This window comes from Ceratotherium simum, chromosome 4 (genome assembly GCF_057802395.1).
Source record: "Ceratotherium simum simum isolate JZ-2026a chromosome 4, ASM5780239v1, whole genome shotgun sequence".
NCBI lineage: Eukaryota > Metazoa > Chordata > Mammalia > Perissodactyla > Rhinocerotidae > Ceratotherium > Ceratotherium simum.
Window position 1 is genome coordinate 59,592,057 of NC_141903.1, and position 25,412 is coordinate 59,617,468.

At 40.6% G+C, this 25,412-nt stretch overlaps 1 protein-coding gene, 1 long non-coding RNA gene and 1 other non-coding gene across 5 annotated transcripts in view; 1 reads left to right on the plus strand and 2 right to left on the minus strand.

Annotated features, from left to right (window-relative positions):
• The window catches only part of EPB41L4A (erythrocyte membrane protein band 4.1 like 4A), a 242,249-nt gene extending 230,655 nt beyond the window's left edge, over positions 1-11,594 (plus strand). For 2 of the 3 annotated variants that reach the window (XM_087429929.1, XM_004420315.3), the window contains 5 exons: positions 3,275-3,322; positions 3,930-3,998; positions 5,057-5,167; positions 6,526-6,607; positions 10,924-11,594. In XM_087429929.1, coding sequence (XP_087286055.1) covers positions 3,275-3,322; positions 3,930-3,998; positions 5,057-5,167; positions 6,526-6,607; positions 10,924-11,052 — 439 coding nt within the window. In that variant the 3' untranslated portion in view covers positions 11,053-11,594. The remainder of the gene's footprint in view (positions 1-3,274; positions 3,323-3,929; positions 3,999-5,056; positions 5,168-6,525; positions 6,608-10,923) is intronic. The other variant, XM_087429928.1, reaches the window with a different exon arrangement.
• A 1,876-nt stretch (positions 11,595-13,470) lies between these two features.
• On the minus strand, positions 13,471-15,045 carry LOC106803367 (uncharacterized). Its single transcript, XR_001392451.2, has 3 exons — positions 14,563-15,045; positions 14,038-14,109; positions 13,471-13,632 (listed from the first exon to the last, which is right to left on the minus strand). It is a non-coding gene; the product is annotated as an uncharacterized LOC106803367 (long non-coding RNA).
• On the minus strand, positions 14,203-14,335 carry LOC147917305 (small nucleolar RNA SNORA13). The gene has a single exon (XR_015552114.1). It is a non-coding gene; the product is annotated as a small nucleolar RNA SNORA13 (small nucleolar RNA).
• Positions 15,046-25,412: the final 10,367 nt, after the last annotated feature.

Here is a 25,412-nt window from a genome sequence, read left to right on the forward strand (position 1 = left end):
AACTCTAAATTCCCTTTTAGAGCAGTAGTCAGTAGTAAGATGACAAAAACAATGTCAAATGCTGTCATACTTATTATTTTATTTTTTAGTATAATATAGTACACAAAATATAGTATATTATATACTATAGTATAATGTATACCATATATTGTAGTGTAGTATTTTCTAGATCATATAATTGGAGTGTTTGGGGGATATAGAAGAAGACAATATGCAGTGATGGGGTTTAAACCCCTTGTAGATGTATGAAGTGTTGTTCTTTAGGGTTTTGGAAGAAAGGAAAATGATTTCTAAATGATATCTCATCAAACTAATTTCTCTGAAAAACGAATATTAATTTAAATTGGGCTCTTGGTGTAAGCTGTGGATGAGGGATGCTTCTGAAAAATGTTGGACTAATATTGGACTGCGTGTGTGTTTTTTATATATGTCCTACCTATGGACAACTTAAGATTTTATTTCCATAGGAACTTATTTGGAGAGTTCAAGTAAAACATCTGCATAATTAAAGGCCTTTTAATTAAGAAAAATGGCTGTTAAAATTCCACAGCTTTCTAAATCTACAAAATGATGTGGAGCTGCAGATCATGAATTCATCCTAAATTATTGGTTAAATGTGTGCAGATGTAAGCATAAAAACAATACATTCCTCATGAGCATGCAGTCTGTGTTTACATGTGTTAAATCACAGGTGGTCTAGCAATTGGAGGAAATTAGCATTTTTTTAGCTTTGGAACTTTTCCCTGCCTTAAAGCTGTTTGAAACTGCTGGCCATTTCAGAACTCAGTTTAGTTAAACACATGACTATTAACGGTGTCATAGAATTCAAACATGTAGACGAAATTCCTGAATCTTTTAGGACCAATATTTATGGCTGGATGGACCAATGTTCTCATTCGGGTTAAGATAACATTTCTGTTAATTCTTCCGAGATGGGAATGAAAGGCATTTCCTGTGGAATTGCGACAACAGTAATTTTTTTAAAACATGAAAATACCCTTATGTTTTTTTTCTTTTCTGATAATTAAGGTAAGAAATTCTTTTGGCTAAAAAAAGAAAATCAGAAAAGATAGAAAAGTATAAATATGAAAATAAAATTACCTGCAATTCCAACACTCAGAAATATCCACCGTTACCAGTTTTTTATATATTGTTCATATGTACCATCTCTCACCACTAGGCCTGGTATGGAGGTTGTAGGGGACATGTCCTCCTTGCCCTTCATTGCTTTTTCTCATTCTCCCTCCCTCTTTCCTCAAAGCACTCAGCTTTGAATCTCATGCCATCAAATTATCCCACTCCTTGTAGTTGTCATCAACTGCACCCTCGGTCACTTCCTTCATTCTTTTAAGACTTACTTCCTGCCTCAATGTCATTCTCTCCAACACTGTTTCAATATCCACATAAAAGATCTTTACGATAACTTGCCCTCTCAGTTCCTCCATCCAACCTTAGCTGCTTTACTTCCAGGTCATACCTTCCACCAGTGGTTTTCAATCTGGGGCAGTTTTGCCCCCAGGGGACATTTGGCAATGTCTAAAGACTTTTGGTTGTCACACTGGGGAGATGTTACTGGCATCTAGTGGGTAGAGGCCACAGGTGCTATTAATCATCCTACTGTGCAGTACCCTACAACACCAAACTATCTGACCCAAAATGTCAGTAGTGCTGAGCTTGATAAACCCTGCTCTAACGAAGATAGTCTCTTGTACCTTCCTGAAACAGAATGATTATCAGTAGAATAGCTTCCTAACCTAGATATTATTTAATACTTTAGACTATTGGATGACTTTGTTTGAGAAATCAGATGCTAGAGTATAGTTACAACAGAACCATCTTTCTCTGGGAATGGAATAATAGCCTAGTGTTTTTTAATATTAGCTCCTTCTCTGACAGTATCATTTAATGGGTTAACATGTTGTCTAGTGAATCAGACTAGCCAAATGTAGGAAAGGTAGATTCCAGGCAAGAAATCCTTCTAAAGAAGCGTTTCTTAAGATTTTTTTAAGCATACGATTTTATTCTTATAACAAAATCTACATTTAACAGTATCACATTGTATATGTCTGAGACCAAGGTTTCATCCCCTCCCCCTTATCTTCCATATTTTGACTCCTTTTGAGTTGATTAAAAGGTATCTACAGACAGATTTTTTTTTTCTCCACAAGGGAAAAAACCACTTAGTGAATTCAATTGTTAGAAAGTGGCTTATTGTATTCTGTGGGCTCAGAAAGCTCTACCAGAATGCCTCAGTGGTGCCCTTATTAACTGAGAAAAATGAAAGCAATGATAACATCATTTGTTGAAAATGATGTTGAGCCCAGAAATGCTGATACAGAGTGTGAAGGTAAAATCCTACAGGTCAGAGTATACTGATGGCTTTGTTTAGCTCCAGGCCTTTTAATTGTTAGGGTTTGGGTCCTTTCTTTGGTACTTTATTAAACCTTAGTTCTCTTGAAAGGACTCATGAAAGCTTATCATTTTCTCATTAGGAAAAAAAAAGCATTCTGTGGCAACAGTAGATTTCCAGTATTCATTGCTATTATGGGGAGTGTGAACACGTAAATGCTGACTTTGAATTTCTCATTCTAGGAAGTTAAAGATAGTGGTATAATTTATACTGAAGTAGTTCTTGGAGGAGAGGAGGTTTGTGGGGTCTATAGTCAGGGATGGAGAAGGGCATATAGAGGGTGACAGCACGAGCCACAGATAGGTCCAGCATTTGCGGGCCCATGCTTTGGCCTGGAAACGCAACATCAGATGGAACATGAAAGGTAGGTTGGTGGCACATAGTCTGCCAATCCGGACTGTCCTGCCATTTTCTTTTCCCTTGTGGTTGCTGCTTCTAGGTAGTCACAGATCATGTTGGGACTCTTTCATATTAATAAAACCAGGATGAGTTCTTTTGCCTTTACTTAGAAATAGCTAGAAGGACCAGAAACAGAAGCCCCAAATCATTCTTCATTGTAAATTCACCACTGGAGGGTGATTAGATTTGCCCCTGCAGTTCTAAGCTCTGTCATCAAATGAAGCCCTGGTTGTGGCTGGTTTTTGTGTGATTTTTCTTCAGTGGTGCTAGCAGATGGATTATGTGGTGTCCTTATACTAACCGTCCCACGTTAGCTCTCCCTGCCCAATCTTTTCTAGTCTGGTCTCAGCTGGCAAATAAGAACTTTGCAGTCTGGAAACAGTGTTGTAGCTCTGCTGAAGTTAGCTATTAGATTGTTAGATGAAGCACGTTTGCAGAGATGAGTGTTGTTTTCTCTATTTATAGGAGAAGCCCCGATATCCAAGCAAAGGAAGAGTTATGGAAGCATATTCAGTGAGTACTGATATTTTTCCCTCATTGTTTTAAAACTTGTGTGGTTTTAAGGCATTTACAAGGAAGACCACTGACACCAAAAGGCAGCTTCAGGCGGAAGCCTGTCGAATAGGCTTTGTTGCCATCACGATGCGGAATATGGCACTCACAGTGGGGAGGCTTTAGCATGCCCTCAGCCATCCACAGGCAGCTCTGATATCTGCTCTCCTAAGGCCATTTAGCCTTGCCTGTAAATGGGCCTCAGACTGGCCAATATTTTACAAATAAATACCAAGGAAAACAGATTCAGAAGAAAAAAAGACACCTACTACAGGGGAGAGAAGCAGATCTTTTGTAGGGAAATGGAGGATGGCTGGAGAGCCATCTACATTCTGGATATAGAAAAATTGGAAGAAGGTAGAAGAGCTAGAGAAAACATTTTCCTCCCGTTTTTCCTTGAGTACATTCTGGTTTTTTAATCTTTGTTCCTGGCTTATATTTCTATTAGTTTTACTAACACTGTGTTTTGGGACAGGATTAGAAAGGAGAAATTCACCTGCCAATTGTGAAAGGTATTAGTCTTTCTGCCAGCATCGCAACTTTAATCTCCTTGCTCTTTCCCTTCTAGAAAGGAACTTGTGGATCCATCTGGATTGTCAGAAGAACAATTAAAAGAGATTCCATACACTAAAATAGAGTGAGTATGTCTTTGAAAATCTTTTCACAGAAGCTTTATTAGTACTTAAAGTGAGTGATCCATTTTTGCTCTTCATTGGTGTTCCATGCAGTGCTTTAATTTGTCTTTACATTTTAACTAAAATTGAAACTAACTACAGGGAAAGAGGTAGGAAAGGGTGTATTAAAGCTAATTATTCTCATTCTGTACTATAATCACTATCATCTATTAACTGCCTATTTGTATGTGGTAGGTACAAAGGGGGCTTTTGATGGTTAGTTTTAATTTAAAATATAAATTCTTTTATTTGAGATATTCATTGTTCGTAACAAAGTTTCTTTTTATTGATTATTTTGACACAAAGAGAATTATGTTGGCCATAAAACCCTGTCCTATAAGCCCAATCCAATCCCTGTCCTAGAACTAGCACATTGAACGTGCTTCCTGAAAGCGGAACAGGATTCCCTAATCACCGTCAGGGTGGGATGCAGCAGCAGATGACGTATTTACTCTGGTTTCCGCACTGCTGTAACTGGTTAAGAGAGAGTGGGAGCCTGCTTCATTGCTTTACTTCCCTTCCGTAACCCATGCTTTCCCTCTCCAGTCAAATTGCAGGTTGGTGCACACCCTCCCCGCCTCCACCCCCCAGACCCTCATCTTTAGGCCAAAGAGTGAATTGTTAATGACAGGCTAGTTAGTAGCTAGGACAAGACCAATTTTTTCTGGTAGGAATACCATTTTGTCTGCACTGAAGATTTTTTTCTTCCACCCTTCTAGAGAGAACTCAACTATAGAGAATAATTGCCTAAATATTTGGTAGTTAAAAAATATACATATACAAACATACATACAAATATTATAAAGAGTTTCATTTTCATGTAAGGTCAAGGAAGCAGTTTTCTATTGTTCACTTGTGAAATTTAAGCCACTTGGGCTTTCTAAGCCCAGAGGGATCAAGTTCTTTTTAAAACTCTCAAAGTCATCATTCCTTTGTGGTTTCAATATTAAGGAAGAACTCCAAATCATCCTGTTCTGACTTCGGGTGTGTGTGTTTCCATGTTTTTTGGTTGCGTGTTCAGGACTCAAGGTGACCCAATCCGCATCAGGCATTCTCATTCGCCACGAAGTTACCGCCAGTATCGCAGGTCCCAGTGCTCAGATGGAGAGCGATCCGTTCTCTCGGAAGTGAAGTAAGCAGGCAAGCCTGAGTACATCATCACCCTCATGGCTCCAGAACAGCACAGTCCAGTAGAACTTTCTGTGATGACGGAAATGTTCTGTATCTATGGCTGTTGAGTATTTGAAATGTGGCTAGTGTGACTGAGAAACTAAACTTGTAATTTTATTAATTTAAACTTGAATAGCCACATGTGGCTAGTGGCTACCATATTGGACAGTGCAGATCTGGACCTTACTTAGACTGAGTTATAGCACTTCCAAGCTATGCGCTGAGGCTTTTAGAAGAAAGGAAAAAAAACCATGAGCTATTGTATTGTGAATAATGCAGACAGATTTGAGGGAAGTTGGCAGAAGAGTTTCTTTTGATCTGATGAAGAGTTTCTTTTTTGATGTCTTTTCCTTTGCTACAACAAATATCATATATTACAAGTTTGTTTCTTTGCATTATTTATTTTTTCTTTTGAGGAAAGCAATCATATCTCAGCTTGACATGATAGGTGCTATATTTTATTTATTTATTCATTCATTCATTCATTCATTTATTCATTGTGAGGAAGATCAGCCCTGAGCTAACATCCATGCCAATCCTCCTCTTTTTGCCAAGGAAGACTGGCCCTGGGCTAACGTCTGTGCCCATCTTCCTCTACTTTATATGGGGTGCCCCCACAGCATGGCCTGACAAGTGGTGCATCGGTGCGTGCCCAGGATCCCAACCCGGGCCGCCAGCAGCGGAGTGTGTGCACCTAACTGCTACGCCATGGGGCCGGTCCCGGTGCTATATTTTAAATGGATATATTAATGAAATAGTTATGCATCCATACTACAGTCATGGAAATTCATGCATTTGGGATTGCTGGATAAGAATGTTAACCATTAAACTCTGAGTAAAGGCTCAAAACTTTGATAAACATTAATAAATTGGGAGATAGCCTAGCCCAGTGGAGAGAGGTATTAGGCCAGTTTTGTTGGTTTATTTTTTGTTTTGTTTATAAAATGTAGAGCATGGCTGTCTGTAGCTCCATAGGTTTATAAAAAAGAACAAATGGCCAATAAATGTTTCTCTAGAAACAAATCATAAGCCATTTATACAACGTGTCATAGTAAGAAAAGCACATAGGAACCATACCTATGTTTAATTCTTGGTTCTTCTATTTATTTGCTGTGATTTTGGGCAAATTACTTAACTGGTGTAACTTAATTTAATTCAGAAAACTTTATTAAATGCCTTTCTGTGTAAAGCACTGTGGTAGGCACTATAAGGAATACAAAGATATATAAAACATGCTTTCCATCCTATAGCCCTCTTCTAACTCAAGTTGTGATTCTGGGAACTGTCCCAGTCATTAATTCTAAAATTCACTCTCTGCAGTTCTAAAACAGATCTCGTACCTCCACTTCCCGTGACCCGTTCTTCAGATGCTCAGGGTTCTGGTGGCTCCACAGTTCATCAGGTTGGTAATAACAAACTGTTAAGAAGATATTGTGCTGATGACAAGTTTGAGAAGCACTTTTCTGAAATCTCTTTTGGGGAGGTAGAGTGATGAATCTTTAACTGCACTCAGAGAGTCTGTATTTTAAAAGAACATGTACAAAACGTGGAAGAAGGAGGGAGGGGGTGCATGATCAAGACAAGGTACAGCCTGGGAAGAGTTATGTTAAGAGTGAGAGCTAGAGGCAGTGCAAGGTCTAAAATGAGCTGAGGCTTGGGGCAAAGCCAAGGATAACAAAGATTGTAACATTGTTTGGAGCCAGAATAAAGAAACAATGGCTTCACTAATTTAAAAAAATACTTTTAGATATTTTTTGAGCCATAGAAACAAGGAGAAAGTGGTAGACTCACAGAGGGCAGGTGTTCTATTGTTAACTGATGGTAGACAGGAGAATTACTCAAGTCCTATTTTATTTCTGTCTTCTCCATCAAAGAGAATTACTTTCACTCTGGAAATGTTTAAAAAATGTGGTTAAAAGGGAATTTAAGGACATAGCAAAGCGTCTAGCCGCCTTAACAAATTCATTGTAACACTCAGCTGAATTAGATACATGAAGGGAGCACCAGAGCAATATATTTCAGCAAGGTATTTGACACCATCTCTCATGGTATATTTTTTAGTAAGATAGCAAGAAATGTAGGCTGTATAAGATTGTTGGATAGATTTACCTCTGGTTAAATAACCACTCTAAAAACAAAGTTGATGTTTATAATGCATCAATGTCCACCCATTGTTTGCAGTGCTGTGGTTTTCAGTCTTTTTTGGATCATGAATCCCTTCAAAAAGCAATTATAACTGCTGTCTTTCTCCCATAAAAATGCATGTAAGCACATACACAGTTTTGTGTATAAATTCAGGGAGTTCATGGACAACCTAAGAACCCTGACTCCAGAGTATCCATCATGCTCTGCCTTTTGTTTGTCCTGACTCATTTATGTCAATGACTTCTGCAAGGACAGAAAAAGCCTGTGCCAATTTAGGTTAGGTTCCCTAAAAACAGATCCTGCGATGGAGATTTGCATGGAGGAAGTTTATTGGAAAGTGCTCTTAGGATCAACACTTGCGGGGGAGTGGAAGATAGTTTTGGGTAGAAGCCAGAGTTGAACTGTGTAGTACAGTCCCAGTAAAGGCACCAGCTGATCCCATGGGGAGCCTGGGAGCTGAGATGGCCCTTCAAATTCATGCCTCCTGGAGACAAGGGGATTGGGCCTTTACATACTCACTCACCATGTAGTAGTCATTGGATAAAGGGAGCCCCTGGCTGGGGTGGGGGGGTTGGGGGGGGCCATGGCCCTGGGTGGCTCTCTTCAACTGAGGGCAGTTCCTGGGAAGGGTTCAGTGTTGAGCTGTACAGCAGCCAACACTCCCAGCAGCTGGGAGAATGAATGCCTCAGTCTGGAATGGAGATCTGGGTGGTTAACCACAACTTCCACTACAATCTGCATAATACTTGATTAGACAAATCTGGGAGAGCTAATACGTTGTCCAAACAGTTTGTTTCAAGTCAACGGCACTTTGTAAAAATTATTATTCATGATTAGTACTTGAGGCTTTGCATTCGGACTGACCTGTATTTGTGTCTCCTCTTCTCCACATATCACTTGTGTGACTTGGAGCAAAGTGTTTAACTTCTAAGCTTCAATTTCTATGCAATGTAAATAATAACCTACATCTTAGGGTTACTGTGAAGATGATTAATAAGCACTTTTATTTTTCAGAGCTTTTTTTTTGTCTTAAATTTGTTGGTTTCAGTACAAATAGGACTTTTATTGTCTTTTTGCTTTTCCAACTACTCCGTAACTAATCACCATCACTTAAGAATCTCAAAAATCTTAAATTATACACACATTAAATGTTGAACAGATAGCTCTCACTTTGCTGCACACAAGAACAACTCGTTTGTTCTGATCAATGGCACTGATTCTAGGCTTGTCCTCTGATCAATGGCACTGAATCTAGGCTTGTCTCTGGGACATCTTTGATTTTGAACTCAACAAATATCTAATGACCACATCTAAGGAGTGAGAGGCACTGGTCTGCGCAGTCAGCAAACTACATCCCAGGGGCTAAATTAGTCTTCAGCCTGTTTTTCTACAGCCCGGGAGCTAAGAATGGTTTTTACATTTTTAAAGGGTTGTTTGGGGAAAAAAAAAAAAAAAGTGGTGGTGGTGGGGGAGGGAATATCAACCGAGACAGGAGGGAGTCCACAGTCTGGCCCTATACAGAAAATGTTTGCTGACTCCTGCCTAGACATATTACACATAAAAGTAAATAGGCAAAACAATAAAAACATTAAGTAAGCATTGTGAAGAAACAAAGGCCTGCGTTAGAAAATCAACAGGTGACCTCACTTTAGGTAGACAGGGTGGTCAGAGAAGGCCATCTCAGAAAGTGACATGTAAACCTGAAACCTCGCAGGTGAGAAGGAGCCAGCCATGTGAGGGGGGGTGGAAGGCTGATGTAAGCAGACGGAGGAGCATGGGAAAAAGTGCTGAGGCTGGAAAGGGTCTGGGTGTTTGAGGAGCTGAGAGCCAACGTGGTCTGAGCACAGTGAGTGAGGGGGAAGGAGGGCAGATGACGCAAGGCCTTAGATGCCATGGGAAGAGTTTGGATTTTATTCTATTTTAAGTGCCAAAAGGAAAACACCTATCTGGTTGCCATGTGGAGAAGGGACTTGAGTGGCACGTGGAAGCAGGAAAGTTGCATTTCCTAAGTTCTACCATGGTGCCAGATTTCTGGCAGTGGCCTGGCCTGCCTACACCTCACCTCCCCTTTTATGCATAAGGCTAGTAAAAGTGAGGTGGATCAGGGACTTGGATTCACTTAAATATTTCCTTAAGGTTTGCAGGCAGAGGGGACAGGTTCAGTCCTAGACAAACTTACAAGAAGGTAGTGCTTGTTTGGGTAACCTCCCAGCCCCTTTTCTGGTGATTCTTCTGACATATAGGTCTCTATTCCCCTGCTCACTGGCTCATGCGCTGGTGTCTTCCTCCTACCTCTCTGGCTCTCTAGAAATCTTCCATCCCAAACAGATAACGCCTCATACTCCAAAATTACCTTGATTCACTCTCTCGTGCTTAGCAGAGTGGTTGTTCCATCAGTGCTTCTTTGCATATCAGTAAAACAAATTAAGCCAGTCACAGGAACAGATGAAAGATCATTTCTTTTTTTTTTTTTTTTTTTTTTTTTTTTTTTTAAAGATTTTATTTATTTTATTTTTTCCCCCCAAAACCCCAGTGGGTAGTTGTATGTCGTAGCTGCACATCCTTCTAGTTGCTGTATGTGGGACTCGGCCTCAGGATGAACGGAGAAGTGGTGCCTCAATGCGCACCCGGGATCCGAACCCGGGCCACCAGCATCGCAGCGCGCACACTTAACCACCAAGCCACAGGGCCGGCCCGAAAGATCATTTCTTAAAGAGTGATTTATTTTTAGCCCAAATGAATCTCAAAATAATAGAATTCTAGACAGTGTAGCTCATTAGGTGTGGGGATATACTATTGGGGAAGTAAATATGCTTGTTAGCCAGATCTAAGTTAGGCTATCTCTGAAAGGTCAGAGCAGGAAGGTTAAGCAGAGGGAGCTGTGAGCGACACTGTTAGTCCTTCTCAGGGCCTCCACCTGTGGCTGTGGGAGATGTACGTGACCCAATTCCAAAAGTCCTGTGGGTGTGGTACCCAGGCTCTGGTAGCTTGGCTCCACGCTTCCCCATGATGAGTCCCTCATAGTCTAAGGCCCCCCCCACCCCAGCTGACAGGAACTCTAGCCCCAAGTGATTGTGTTGGGGCTAGAAACACAAATCCCCAGGGGGCCTAGGGGCCCCCAGATCATTGTGTTTTGGGGGTTTCATTCAGTGACTATTGAAAATATAATCAGGGAAGATTATAAATTACCCCCTACTTCCCATTCTCTTCATCTCTCCTCTCTGCCCCTCCTTGGAAAAGTGGGAGGCCTGAGAGCCTGGCTTAGGAATGGCTACAAAGGAAATGACACTTAATTGGGGGATGGATTGAGATTTATGCCTAATTTTCATGAATAAAATTATGCATGTAACTGTCAGATTAACTTTTTAAACACAATCTTCATGTTGTTATGGTTGTTAACTATTTAAATAGAATATTTGTTGAACACCTTTTGGTATTATGAACCTTTCTAATTATAACGACATCTTAAATGTAAGAAAATCTATTAATTTCTGATGTATTAATAAAATTGATTTGCTGTATTTTCTTCTCTGAATCTTACTTTCTGCATTTTTCAAATCTATTTTTTTCTAGAGAAGAAATGGGTCTAAAGATAGCCTGATTGAAGAAAAATCTCAGACATCTACAAGCAATCTGGCAGGAAAACACACAGCAAAAACAATAAAAACCATTCAAGCTTCACGCCTCAAGATGGAGACTTGATCCCAGTGAAGAAGGGCTTGACATGGGGGATGGGAAGGGTGTGTGTGCCACTTTTACTTTGAAACTGTGAATTATTCAAATATCTTGGACCCGCAAAAGTGTTTCTTCAAAATAATCGAGCCTGTTGCTTCTTTATAAGGTTTGACTAGAGCATATTTGTGCCGAAGGGCCTTTTTATTTGGTAACTGGAAGAATGGTGGTCTGGTAAAAACTCCTTCACTTGATGCCATATTTTCCTTCCTGGAAACTGCGAGTATCTCATGTCCACCACAACCAAGACCAGATGCTTCTGATCCAAGTTCTGGACGCCTGGACTGCAGCTAGCTAGCTGTGCAATAGTACACCAAAGGGGATGAAAAGGTTCTTCCCAATTCGAGGTGCATCTCAGACTGTGCACAGATGCATGACTGAGGGATCCCTTTCAGACTGCAGATATTTTTATTCATATAAATATGATCTTTGTTAATACTGTATTTTGTGGCATTAAGTTCCACTTGTTATTTACAAATGTAAAAAGTTTTGTTTGTAAGTGTTGCTTTTAATTTCTAGTGTCTTTGTCTTATGTTCTCAGAAGAAAAAGGCTGTGTGTGGATTTCATTTGACCTCAGCTTATAAATTCATGACCTTCAACCTGAAATGGTCCCTCCATCCTGCGTGGCTCTTAACTCTCCCCTACTGCAGACCTTTCCTCTCTGCAGATGCCTTTGCAGTCTACTTTACAGGGAAAACAGAAATACTCATGCAGGACATCTTTCATCTTCCCCTTACCACAAACCAACCGCTACTTGGCTGCCATCAACCCTAATCCTTTCCTCCTGTCCCTCTACCTGTACTGTGGACCCTATCTCCTTCAGTTTTCTTGTCCCTGCTGTTCCCTGTATTAATATATTCAATCTCTTCCTCTCAGCTAGATCCTTACCACTTGGTTTTAAACTTAAGACTGCCATCTAAAATAAGCCAACCAACTTTCACAACCATAAATCCCTCTCCAGCTACCATCTCTCATTCTGAATTTCTTGCAAGGATTATCTACAGCCAACGTCCTCAATTCATCTCCTAATCTCTATTTTAAACTCTAATATGGATCCCACCCCACTGCTCCACTAAAGCAGGCTAAAATCACCTTCATGTCACCATATCTCAAGCTAACTTCTAGGCTGCCTTGCAGCATTCTTGCTTTCTTTAATGGACTTCTCATTTGGGTTCTGCCATGCTATCCTTTGCAGCTCATGCTGTTCTACCTCACCAGTTAATCGGGGCTCCTCAAACCGCAGGCCCTCTTCCTCTACCCCAGGTGGATTTCATTTATGCCCATGGCCTTAAAGTTTATTTCTGTAGGTCAAACTACAGACCAGTGTTTTGCCACGAGCCTACTGATATTTCTCAAAGGCAATTCAAATTCAAGTAGTTTAAAATGCTGCTCCCCAGCTGGATTTAGGGCAATTATGCTTGTGAATGTGCATGACTACACACCCAGCAGTCAGTATGGACACTTCTCCTATTACCAAGTCCTGTTGGCTTTGCCGTCTATAGCTTAACTATCCTCAATTTTACCACCACACTGGTCCAAGATGGTCATGTCTTGCCTAGACAACTGCAGTCACTTCCAATTGGCTTACCTGCATCCCTTTTCTTGCAAATGTGAACTACCAGATTTCCCCTTGCTTTAAACAGAGCTGTGAGTGGTCTGGCCTCTTACCTGTTCAGCCTCATTTTGTAACACTGAGTTCCCAGAATGGCCATCTTACAAGCCTTATTAAGCACTCTTGTCTAAATGAGGGTACTTTGTAGGGAAAGCAGCTACAACTGTCACAAATCCCGACATGCAGTCATATCCTTTTTCTAGCCCAAGTACTCTGCATATGCCATGCCCCCAACTTTGCCTTGCAAAAGTGATACCTACCCTTTAGTCTCAACGCTGTGTTCTCAGGTTTCCCTGATTTGGTCAAATCCTGTCATGTGTGGGGTTTGTCTCACAGTTTTACATTTGTGATGACATCTCCTCCAACTATGTAAGCTTCCCGAGGAACCGTGTTTTGCTCACCATTGTGTCCCCAACTCCTAGTACTGTGTTTTCAATAAACTTTTTCAATACCTAAACACACTATTTGTTCTTTCCTGCAAAGCGAAGGCAAAAAGATATGCCGACCTTAAGTTTACAGTCTAGTAAAAAAAAAAATGCAGTGACACTGAGAAGCACACTTGTGACCTAGAAACTAACTAGTCCAGCTCATCATGCACGAGGCACTTCTCCTTGGGCCAGCATAAGCTTGTATTTCATAATCTTATTAATCATATTAATCTTAACAGCTGAGATTTAACAATTTTGAAGTTACTGGGAGGAGGGAGAAACCCTCCCTTTGATCTTTCAGTGAAAGAATGCTATTTTCTGGCAGTTAATCACTTAATACACAAACCTCCAAGAAGCACATTATTTATTCATAGCCCCATCACTTAAAATGTATATTTATGGATTGTCCAAAGGCAGTAATTTTAATATTCCTTAGACTCCTGGAAATTTTAAATGATCCACGCAACTCCTGTGAAGATCAAGTTTTCAAATTCCTCACCAAGGACATCCTAAAAGACAAAATAAAGCATTCAATTTGAAAAGCAAATATTTACACATCACATCTTAAGAACTTGGTAATAAACTCAGTACATGCTTCTGCATCACATTTAAGTTATGCATTTCTGGACTCAGCTTTATTAAATGTCAACATAAAACATGCCTGAGATTTGACAAGTGGTTTTTTAAAAAATTTAGCTACCACACATAGAAACATCTAAAGATTTCAACAATAAGCTGGGAACAGGCTATCCTATTTGCAGTTAGTCACCTTGTTAACTACAGGTGTTAGCAGTACTAATACTAAGGAACCGTTAATAACCAATTTAAACTAATACCCACTAGAGAAGGCAGCCCAATCTAGAAAGGTGATAAAATACCCATTACAAGTAACTACTTCTTCAATATCACCCTACCTTAGGTCAGTCACCTTCGTGCCCCCAGACAGTACTCAGCAGCAGTCTATGCTTCAAGCATCCATCTCTCACCTTAACAAAAATTAAAACCGGTTTAGAAAAACTATATACTTAACACGTTGGGAGACTCAGGATCACGTGTAAACAAATTTATGTAAAACAATACACTGTTACTTATGCAGCTCCTACACCAAAGACATCAAATTCAAGGGCTGGAAAAAGCTGCCAAGTGTTTCGTTTGCGCCTTTTTTGACACCACGTTCACTAGTTTCAAAAGTGAATGGGCAACACAAAGGCTACAGGGAAACTGGTTACGGAAGGCTGTATATGGCACACCAGTTGCGATCTTAAATCAACCAGCTCAAAGGAGCTGTTCCCTTGATTGGAGCTGGAAAGGGAACAACTAATCCCAGCTCTAGATACTCTTTTAAGATTCAAACTCCGACTAGGTAATGAAAATTGAAATACGAAGTGTCTTAAAACTTCGAGAGGACTGGTCTTTTTTGCACTAACATGAAAACTCACCTGCAGAGTTGGCGATACTAGATCGATTCCCGCCGACTTCTGCACCTTGAAACGGCTGTCAAGATCTAAACCTGAAACGCACTCGACTTCTACGCCGACCGACTTCACATTGATAGGGTAAGCATACACGCGGTGGCACGGTGAGGCCTTTCCCTTTCACACGAGAGAAAGCCCCGCTTACGTTAAAATCTCCCTGGCATACAGTCGATGACCTATAAACTTAAAAGCACTCAAATCCTTCTCCCCATGTGCCGGCGTGGGATCGCAGACGGGCGGCCGCTTCGGGGCCCCCTGAGGTCTCACGGACAACTTGGCCGAGGCCAGGCCAGGCCGCAGCCCTCCACGCATTCAGGGCACAGGGCCTCGCACAGCCAGGCCGCCGCGGGCGCGCCACCAGGCTCGGACCGCCGCGAGCCCCCGCCCGGCGCCCCAGCCGTCGGGGGCCCAGCGCACGCCCAGCCACCCGCCATCTCGTAAACGCCCGCGCAGCACATCCCCGCCGGAGCGCGGAGGCGCAAAAGGCCGCGCCAGTGTCCCACAATGCTTTTCTACGACTGGAAGGACCCACTGTACGAAGGGCGCGGGGAGAACGGACGGTACCATCGGCTGCTGCGGCCTCGCGAGGCGCCGCCGTGTGGCGGGAGGGCGAAGTGCCTCGTGATTGGCCGGGGGACGGCTCTCGGAGGGGGAGAGGAGTGAGGGGCGAGGGTTCGCCGCTTTGTGTGACCAGTTCTTTCCGCGGAGCAGGTTTTGTCAGGTGTGGATACTCATCCACCTTTCCCCCCAGGGTCAAGAGCACGTGGTCTGCGCTGAGCTGGGTGTAGCCCAAGGGACTGGAGACCTCGTGTTCTGGCGGAGGACAGAGAGGGGTCACAGTCTCCAGCTGAGGAAGAGGAAGATTTGCTCAGAAACTATTTATTGGGGGCGGGCCAGGTGGCGCAAGCGGTTAGGTGCCTGCGCTCTGCTGCAGTGGCCCAGCGTTGGCTGGTTTGGTTCCCGGCGCGCACCGAGGCACTGCTTGGCAAGCCATGCTGTGGTGGGTACCATATAAGGTGGAGGAAGATGAGTAGGATGTTAGCCCAGGGCCAGTCTTCCTCAGCAAAAAAAGAGGAGGATTGGCAGATGTTAGCACAGGGCTGATCTTCCTCACAATAAAAAAAAGAGAGAATATTTATTGAGTACTTAGTGTGTTCATGCTCTGTCCTAAATACCTGGGAATCAGGTGTGAATGAGACAGAGAAGTTTCCTGTGTTAATTCTAGTTGGGCGAGAAAGACACAGAACTGGTGACATGGACACTGTAAGTCCAGATGATGTACATGCCAAGGAGGACACAAAAGAGGGTAATGTGACCGGGCAGTGCTGGCCAATAGACATATAGTGAGAACCACGATGTCATTTTCAGTTTTTGAAATGCCACGTATAAAAGTAAAAAGAAACAAGTTAATTTTAGTAGTAACTCAACATACGCTAAATATTATCATTTCAACATGTAATCAATATAAAATTATTAATGATATATTTTGCATTCTTTTATTCCTACTAAGCCTTGAAAGTCCGGTATATAGTTTATACTTCCCGCACATTTCATTCAGACTAGTCACATTTCAAGTGCTCAGCAGCAGGCTTTGCCCAGTGTGGCTGGAGCAGCCTGAGGAGTGCAGAGTGGCCTGAGATGCAGCGGAAGAGACAGGCAGGAGCAAATCATATAGGGCTTTGTGCCTGTGGTAAGGTGTTGGGATTTTATGCTGAATTGGTTAGAATTGATTAATTATTATCACAGAAATAAAGCAGAGGTTGTTAATTGGCTTTCTGCTTGATAACCATAACTCATTGAAGGGATAGAAACTGCAGGGAGAGGGCTGTATGATAACAACTGGGTCTCCTTGCTCCTGTTAAGGGCTGGCAGAGCATCATCCAGAGACCACATCCCAGCACCTTTCTTTGTTCTTTGAATTCTACTGCTGAAAGAAAGGAAGAAAGGAAGGGAGGAAGGGAGAGAAGGAGGGAAGGAAGGTAGAAGGAGGAAGGAAGGAAGGAAGGAAAGAAAAGAAGGAAAAGTTAGAGAAAAGAAAATTCAAGCCCACAGCTCAGTGGTCATCACACAGGGACTAGCTTGAATGATAACATCAACTCGGAGACAATGGGGACATACAGGAATAAGTGTGTAATGATCACAAGAAGGTAAATAACTCTAAATAACCTGGGATCCGAACCTGTGAACCCTGGGCCGCGAAGCAGAGCATGTGAACTTAACTACTACACCACCAGGCAGGCCCCTCTTCCTCCTTTTTTTTTATGTAGGCGGCTGCCACAGCATGGCCACTGATAGACGAGTGGTGTGGTTCTGTCCCCAGGAACCGGGTCCTGGCTGCTGAAGCAGAGTGCACTGAACTTTAACCACTAGGCCACCAGGGTTGGCCCTCCTCGGTCTTGCTTTCTTGCTAGGGAAAGTCAGGGAGAGGAAATTTCTTTGGGTTGGAGCAGCCAGCAGATCTTGGTTTAGATCCAGCTCTAAACCTGTTCCCTTAGGTGATTGACCACCTCTCTGAGCCCAGGGTTCCTCATTTACAGGATAGTGACTATACCCATGTACCACACAGGTTAGTTTAAAGAATTAAGAAAGGTTTGTGGAATCGCCTAGCACTGTGTAGTACATAGTGGCATCCAATAAATGACTCTCATGAGCTAGACTCTTCCTCTTGTTTACCACCACCCCAGATATGGAACATTCTTGGGTTGAGTTCATAAGGAAGAGGGGAACATGCTGCTGTTTTTCTTTTAGTGGCTTGATATTTTTGCTCCCACCTTCCTCTTTCCTATCTCCCCTTTATATCTCTTCCCTAAACTCTGGATGGTTCAAGAGTAGGTAGAGGGGAGGTATTTGTTCCAGTTATTGGATTAGTGTTGGTGTCAGGAAATCAATTCTGAAATCTTCATCTTCCTGTCTGCTTCAACCTTATATAGCCCGGTAAGGAAAACCCAATAATTAAGCAAAGGCAAGCCAAAAGGACACGAGAAAAAGATAGAGGATATTTTCTACCTAGTCTCCCCTCCACCCTTGTCTGCTGGGGTTGAGACATTATATAAGGAAGTACAAGCTACGTGCAGTGTTAGTGCAAACATGGAACAACCTAGGTTTCCCTGTGTGGTAGGTAGATTAACGGTCCCCCAAAGATGCCCACATCCTAATCCCCAGACCTGTTTCATTACATAGTAGAAGGGGCTTTGCAGATATGATTAACATTAGGTACTGTGAGATAAGGAGATAAAAATGGAAAAGGAGGGCAGAAGAGTTAGAGATGCAGCAGAAGAGAAGGCAGGAGAGGGACTCAACCTTCCATCGCTAGCTTTGAAGGTGGAGGAGGAAGATCTTTGAAGCCAAAGAATGCAGGCAGCCTCTGGAAGCTGGGAATGGCCCTCAGCTGACAGCCAGCAAGGAAACAGGGACTTCATTCTACAGCTGCTTGCAAGTGAATTCTGCCAACAACCTAAATGAGGATGGAAGCAGATTCTCCCTAGTGTCTCCAGAAAAAAAGACAGCCCTGCTGATGCCTTGATTTTAACCCTGGGAGACTCTTGCCCAGACTTCTGACCTATAGAGCTGTGATAATAAACTTGTGTTGTTTAAACCACTAAATTTGGTTAATTTGTTATGGCAGCAAGAGAAAACTAAAGCACCCTGTAAGGGGTGGAGAGTGAGAAGTGAGCTGTTTTTCTTACCCAATTCCTTCTTACCCCACTCCAATTTTTCTCACCAGGAGCGTAAGTAAGATTTTGCAGATAAGCTACACACATTTCATTTTAAGTACTTAATCCATATTGAGTTGACTTTTGTTTATGGTGGGTGCTAGGGATCCAATTTAATATCCAATTGATATTAAACAACTTGAATACTTTTTATAATTTGTAGATTTTTTGAGTTTTCTCCTTAATCATATCATCTGCTGAAGCTTTATTTCTGCCTTTTCAATTCTTATACCTTTTACATGTGTCTGTGTGTGAGAATGCCCAGGCTAGGCCTTCTAGAACAGTGTCAAATAGAGTGATAATAGTAGACATCCTTGTCTTGTTCATGATTTTAAAGGAAAACTCTTAAAGTTTCACCCTGTGTGTGTGATGTGTAAGACATTTTTATGCTTTTCCTTTTCTTTATTGAGTTCGGGAAGTTTCCTTCTATTTCTATTTCTAGTTTGCTAATAGTTTTGTTTTTTTTTTATCATGAATGAATGTTGACTTTTATTAAATATTTTTTTCTGCCTCTGTTGAGATGAACATATGATTTTTTCTTGTAATTTGTTAATGAGGTGAATTACATAATATATTTTCTGTTGTTGAACCAATCTTACATTTCTGGAAGAAACCAAACTTGTCATTTAGATGGGACTGTGGTTATCGTTCTTATATCTGTGATAGTTTTGATGTTAATATTATACAGATATCTACTTAATATTAGTAATTTGTTTCTGAAAATCAGATGTTCTGTGCAAAAACATCAACTGGGAGCCTATTTCCTTTTATTTTAAATGGTAAAATTATAATGGGTTACTTGTTAACCCAACCAATTTCCTAAAATGTAACTGAGATACAGTCAACAAACGTCTATTAAATAACAAACTATAACATTAGGCTGTAAATGTTCATAACTTTGCATCTTGATCACCAAACAACATAGTTGTTAAATAGTGGCTTTGTCAGGAGTAACACATTCTCTTTCATTGTTACTGCTTTTCTGCTTGCTTTGATTCCTTCTCCATTAAGTTCTTGAACACTTTCTCAACTTTTTTGGTTCTCATTCTACAAAATTAGGGGGAAAAAGGGCACTATGAAATATGAAGGCACTGTGGAAATGTGGCAGAGAATGATTCACACTGAGGATGATGCTTTAATGCTTCTTTTATCACCAGTAGAGCATTTGTGTAGACTTGCCCTTTCACTGATATTCAGTGTGCTTTTCGATTTGCTGACACGTGACCCAGACATTTTACCAATCGTGTTTGTAATGTTACTCAAGGCATTTCTCATGCATTTGTTTCTTTGTTTGTTTGTTATTGGTAAAAATGTTGTATTGAGTTTTGGTGTCCTAAATATAATTGTAAACAATAGTGAAATGTTGTTTTGAGAGATATAAATGTTGTATGATGTTGGAGTATTAAATTTACTGGGAAAACATTAATTAGGGAAATGTTCTGTGGAGAATGCCTGTACTGGCTTTATAAAATTAGGTAGAGAACTTCTCTTTTTCCTCTTCTCTGAAAAATTTAGTATAAAGTCAGAATTAATTTTTCTTAATTTTTAAAATAAACCTCACTTTTAAAACTATCTGGGTCCGGTATTTTCTTTGTGGGAAGATTTTTAAACTACTGATTCAGTTTCTTTAATGGTCGTTGGACCATTCAGGTTTTTTTCTTCTTTAGTCAGTTTTGGTAAGTTATCTTTCCTAGAACTGTGCCTGTTTCTCCCATGTTTTTAAATTTGTTGGCAGAAAATTGTTCATTATTGTTAGTTTTTTTCATCACACCGACCAATTCTCTGATTCTCTGACATCAACTGTGTGTCCAACAATTCAATTTAATTCTGACACTAATTCCTGGAGTTGGCATCAGACCTCACAGGTCAAGGGCTCAGTCCCACAAGACTGCCCCCATTTCATTTGCCAGCTGCAATGGGTGCCCAGGCTACCCCCACTTCTGCTCAGCCGACTACCAATTGGGGGGTTTCCAGGACCCTCCCCTCTCAGGTTTGATAATTCACTAGAATGACTCACAGAACTCAGGAAAACACTTTACTTACTATTACCAGTTTATTATAGAAGATACAACTCAGGAACAGCCGAACGGAAGAGGTACATAGGGCATGGTATGGGGTGGGGGTGGGGCGTGGAGCTTCTATGCCTTCTCTGGGCATGCCTCCCTCCCAGCACTCAGATGTGTTAACCAACCCAGAAGCTCCCTGAACCTTATTGTTTAGGAGTTTTTATGGAGGTTCCACTACAAAGGCATGATTGATTAAATCATTGGCTACTGGTGATTAACAAAATCTCCAGTCCCTCTCCCCTCTCCAGAGATGGGGGTAGGGTGGGTAGGGCTGAAAGTTCCAACTCTCGAATCACATGGTTTGTTTCCCTGGCAAGTAGCTCCAACCCTGAAGCTACCAAGGCAGCCCACCAAGAGTCACTTTATTGACTTTATTTGTGTATTCCTCAGTTTCCTTCATCAATGTCTTGCAGTTTTCAGTGTACAGGTCTTTCACCTCCTTGGTTAAATTTATTCCTAGGTATTTTATTCTTTTTGATGCAATTGTAAATGAGATTGTTTTCTTAATTTCTCTTTCTGATAGTTCATTATTAGTGTATGGAAACACAACTGATTTTTGTATATTGATTTTATATTCTAAAAATTTACTGAATTTGTTTATTAGTTCTAAGAGTTTTTTGGTGGAGTCTTTAGGGTTTTCTATATATAATATCATGTCATCTGCAAATAGTTTTTTTTTTTTGCATTTTTTTATTGATGTCATAATAGTTTATAACATTGTGAGATTCCAGTTGTACATTATTATTTGTGAGTCACCATATAAATGCACCCCTTCACCCCTTGTGCCCACTCACCAACTCCCTTCACACTGGTAACCACCAAACTGTTCTCTTAGAGAGAGTTGTTTTTTTTGGAGGAAGATTGGCCCTGAGCTACCATCTGTTGCCAATCTTCCTCTTTTTGCTGAGGAAGATTAGCTCTGAGCTAACATCTGTGCCCATCTTCCTCTGTTTTTGTATGTGGGATGCCTCCACAGCATGGCTTGATGAGCGGTGTGTAGGTCCACGCCCAAGATTTGAACCCTGGGCTGCCGAAGCAGAGCACATGAACTTAACCACTATGCCACCGGGCTGGCCCCCAGAGACAGTTTTACTTCTTCTGTTCCAAATTTGGATGCCTTTTTTATTTCTTTTTCTTGCCTAATTAATCTGGCTAAGACTTTCAATACTACGTTGAATAAAAGTGGTGAGAGTGTGCATCCTGGTCTTATTTCTGATCTTAGAGGAAAGGCTTTCAGTTTTTCACCATTGAATATGATGTTAGCTATGGGCTGGTCATATATGTCATATATGGCATATGGTATCATTGTGTTGAGGTACATTCCCTCTATAGTCACTTTGTTGAGAGTTTTTATTATGAATGGAAGTTGAATTTTGTCAAATGCTTTTTCTGCATCTATTGAGATGATCATATGGTTTTTATCCTTCACTTTGTTAATGTGGTATATCACATTGATTGATTTGCACATATTGAACCATCCTTGCATCCCTGGAATAAATCCCACTTCATCATGTTGTATAATCCTTTTAATGTACTATTGAATTTGGTTTGCTAGCATTTTGTTGAAGATTTTGCATCTACTTTTGCATCACAGATATTGACCCGTAATTTTCTTTTCTTGTATTGTCCTTGTCTGGTTTTGGTATCAGGGTAATGCTGGCCTTATAAAATGAGTTTGGGAATACTCTCTCCTTTTCTACATTTTGGAAGAGTTTGAGAAGGATTGGTATGAATTCTTCTTTAAATGTTTGAATTTGTGTTGAATTCTTCTTTAAATGTAGAATTCATCAGTGGAGCCATCTGCTCCTGGACTTTTCTTTGCTGGGAGGTTTTTGATTACTGATTTGATCTCCTTACTATCAATTGGTCTGTTCAGATTTTCTATTTCTTTGTGAGTCAGTTTTGGTAGGTTGAATTTATCCATTTCTTCTAGGTTGTCTAATTCGTTGGTGTATAATTGTTCATAGTAGTCTCTTATGATCCTTTATATTTCTGTGGTATCAGTTGTAACATCTCCTCTTCATTTCTAATTTTATTTATTTGAGTCTTCTCTCTTTTTTTCTTGGTGATTCTAGCTAAAGGTTTGTCAATTTTGTTTGTCTTTTCAAAGAACCAGTTCTTAGTTTCATTGGTCTCTTCTATTGTCTTTTTAGTCTTTATTTCATTTATTTCTGCCCTGATCTTTGTTGTTTCCTTCTTTCTACTAACTTTGGGCTTCATTTAGTTCCTTTTCTAGTTCTTTAAGTTATAAAATTAGGTTGTTAATTTGATATCTTTCTCATTTTTTAATGTAGGCAGTTATTGCTATGAACTTTCCTCTTATAACTGCTTTTTCTGACTTTCATAAGTTTTGGTATGTTATATTTACATTTTCATTTGTCTCAAGATTTTTTTTTGGGGTGAGGAAGGTTGGCCCTGAGCCAACATCTATTGCCAATCTTCCCCTTTTTGCTTGAGGAAGATTGTCGCTGAGCTAACATCTGTGCCAATCTTCCTCTATTTTGTATATGGGATGCTGCCACAGCATGGCTTGATAAGTAGTGTGTAGGTCTGCACCTGGGATCCGAACCCATGGACCTCGGGCCGCCAAAGCGGAACATGTGAACTTAACCACTATGCCACTGGGCCAGCTGCAAGATATTTTTTGATTTATCTTTTGTTTTCTTCTTTGACCATTGGTTGTTCAGTAGTATGTTGTTTAATCTCTACATATTTGAATTTTTTAGTTTTCTTTTTGTAATTGATTTCTAGTTTCATACCATTGTGGTTGGAAAAGATGCTTGATATGATTTCAATTATCTTAAATTTATTAAGACTTGTTTTTTGACCTATCATATGATTGGAGAATTTAGTCCCTTTACATTTACAGTAATTATTGATAGATGTGGACTTATTGCCAATTTTTTAATTGTTTTCTGGTTATTTTGTAATTCCTTTATTCCTTTCTTCTTCTCTTGCTCTTTTCCTTTGTGAGTTGATGCTTTTCTGTAGTGGTAAGTTTAGATTCCTTTCTCTTTATCTTTTGTGTATCTACTATAGGGTTTTGCTTTGTGGTTACCATGAGGCTTACATAAAACATCCTAGAGTTATAGCACTCTTTTTTAAGCTTATAACTTAAGTTCAAATGTATTTAAAAGTTCTACATTTTTACCTCCCCCTCCCACATTTTATATTTTTGATGTCATAATTTACATCTTTTTACATTGTGTATCCATTGAGAAATTATTATAGTTATAGTTATTTTCACTACTTTTGTCTTTTAACCTTCATACTAGATTTATAAGTGATTAACCCACCACCATTACAACATTAGATTATTCTGAATTTAAATATGTATTTACCTTTACCAGTGAGATTTATACCTACATATGTTTTTCTATTACTAATTAGTGTCCTTTCGTTTCAGGTTAAAGAAATCACTTTAACATTTCTTGTAAGGCTAGTGTAGTGGTGATGAACTCCTTAAGCTTTTGCTTGTCTGGATAACTCTTTACCTCTCTTTCAGTTCTGAATGGCAGCTTTTCTGGGTAGAGTGTTCTTGGTTGGCAGTTTTTTTCTTTAAGCACTTTGAATATATTGTGCCACTCCCTTCTGGCTTGCAAAGTTTCTGCTGATAGTCTAGTGGGAGTTCCCTTGTATGTAACTAGTTGTTTTCTCTTGCTGTCTTAAGATTTTCTCCTTGTCTTTAACTTTTGACACTTTAATTATAATGTGTCTTGGTGTGGATCTCTTTGGATTCATTTTATTGGAACTCTATGGGCTTCCTCGATCTGGATGTCTTTTTCCTTCTCCAGGTTAAGGAAATTTTCAGCCATTACTTTTTCAAATAAGTTTTCTGCCCCTTTCTCTTTCTTCCTTCTGGGGCCCCTATCATGCAAATATTGGTCTGCTTGATGGTATCCATTAGTCCCTTAAGCTACCTTCATTCTTTTTTCCTTTTCCTCCTCTGATTGGATGAATTCCACTTCCCTGTCTTTGAGTTGCTGATCCTTTCTCGCCCTTCGACCTTCTACTGTTGAGCCCTTCTGTTGAATTTTTCAGTTCAGTTATTGTGTTCTTCAGCTCTGTGATTTCTATTTGGTACTTTCTTATATTTTCTCTCTCTTTCTTGAAATTCTCACTTTCTTCATGCATTGTTCTCCTGAACTCACTGAGCATCTTTATGACCATTATTTGAACTCTTTATCAGGTAAGTCACTTATCTATTGCATTAAGGTCTTTTTTTGAGGTCTTATCTTGTTCTTTCATTTGGGACATATTCCTGTGTTTCTGCATTTTTCTTGATTCTCTATGTTGGTTTCTATGCTTTAGATAACACAGCCACATCTGCCAGTCTTGATGGAGTCATCTTGTGTAGGAGAAGAAGCTTATCATTCAACCTTGCCCTGGTTCTTGGTTGTCTCTCAAACCTTTGTAATTGTCTAAGCAGGCTTGTTTGTTCTTAATGGCTCCTAGCAGTTGAGGGTGTGCCAACACCTGTCAGTGTCCAAAGAGGAGGATCTCAGTCAGCACCTTGATTCAGGCTGATTGGAAGCTGGACCCCCAGGTAGCAGCTTTTAAAGTATGCAGATATACCTCTTTCAGGGGAAGACTGGGAGATGGATGTTTCTGTCTGCTGCTTCTACGTTGTGCCCTGAGGGGATAGTTGGCCAAGAACTGTTTCTGTTTGTTACAGTCTTGTGGGGCCCGCTAATGTTAAGTCCCACTGGCCACCAGAGTCAGGTGATCAAGGGGCATCCTCTGGGCAGCAGCTGCAGAAACCAGGGCCCCAGATGTGTACACCAGCTCCTGTCTGGGAGATACCAGTCACCTGGGAGTGAGAGGGAGGGAGAGCATGAAGATGGCACTCACTGGCCTTCCTGGTCTCTGGAGAGTATTGCAGTCAGCACTTGAAGTGTGTTTAGTTAGAAGCCTACCATTCAGGCTGTAGCTATTAAAATATGCAAATAGGCCTCTTTCAGGAAAAGACTGGGCATGTTTCAGTCTACTGGTTCTGTGCTGGGCCCTGGGGGTTAGCCACAGTGAGTCTCTGCCA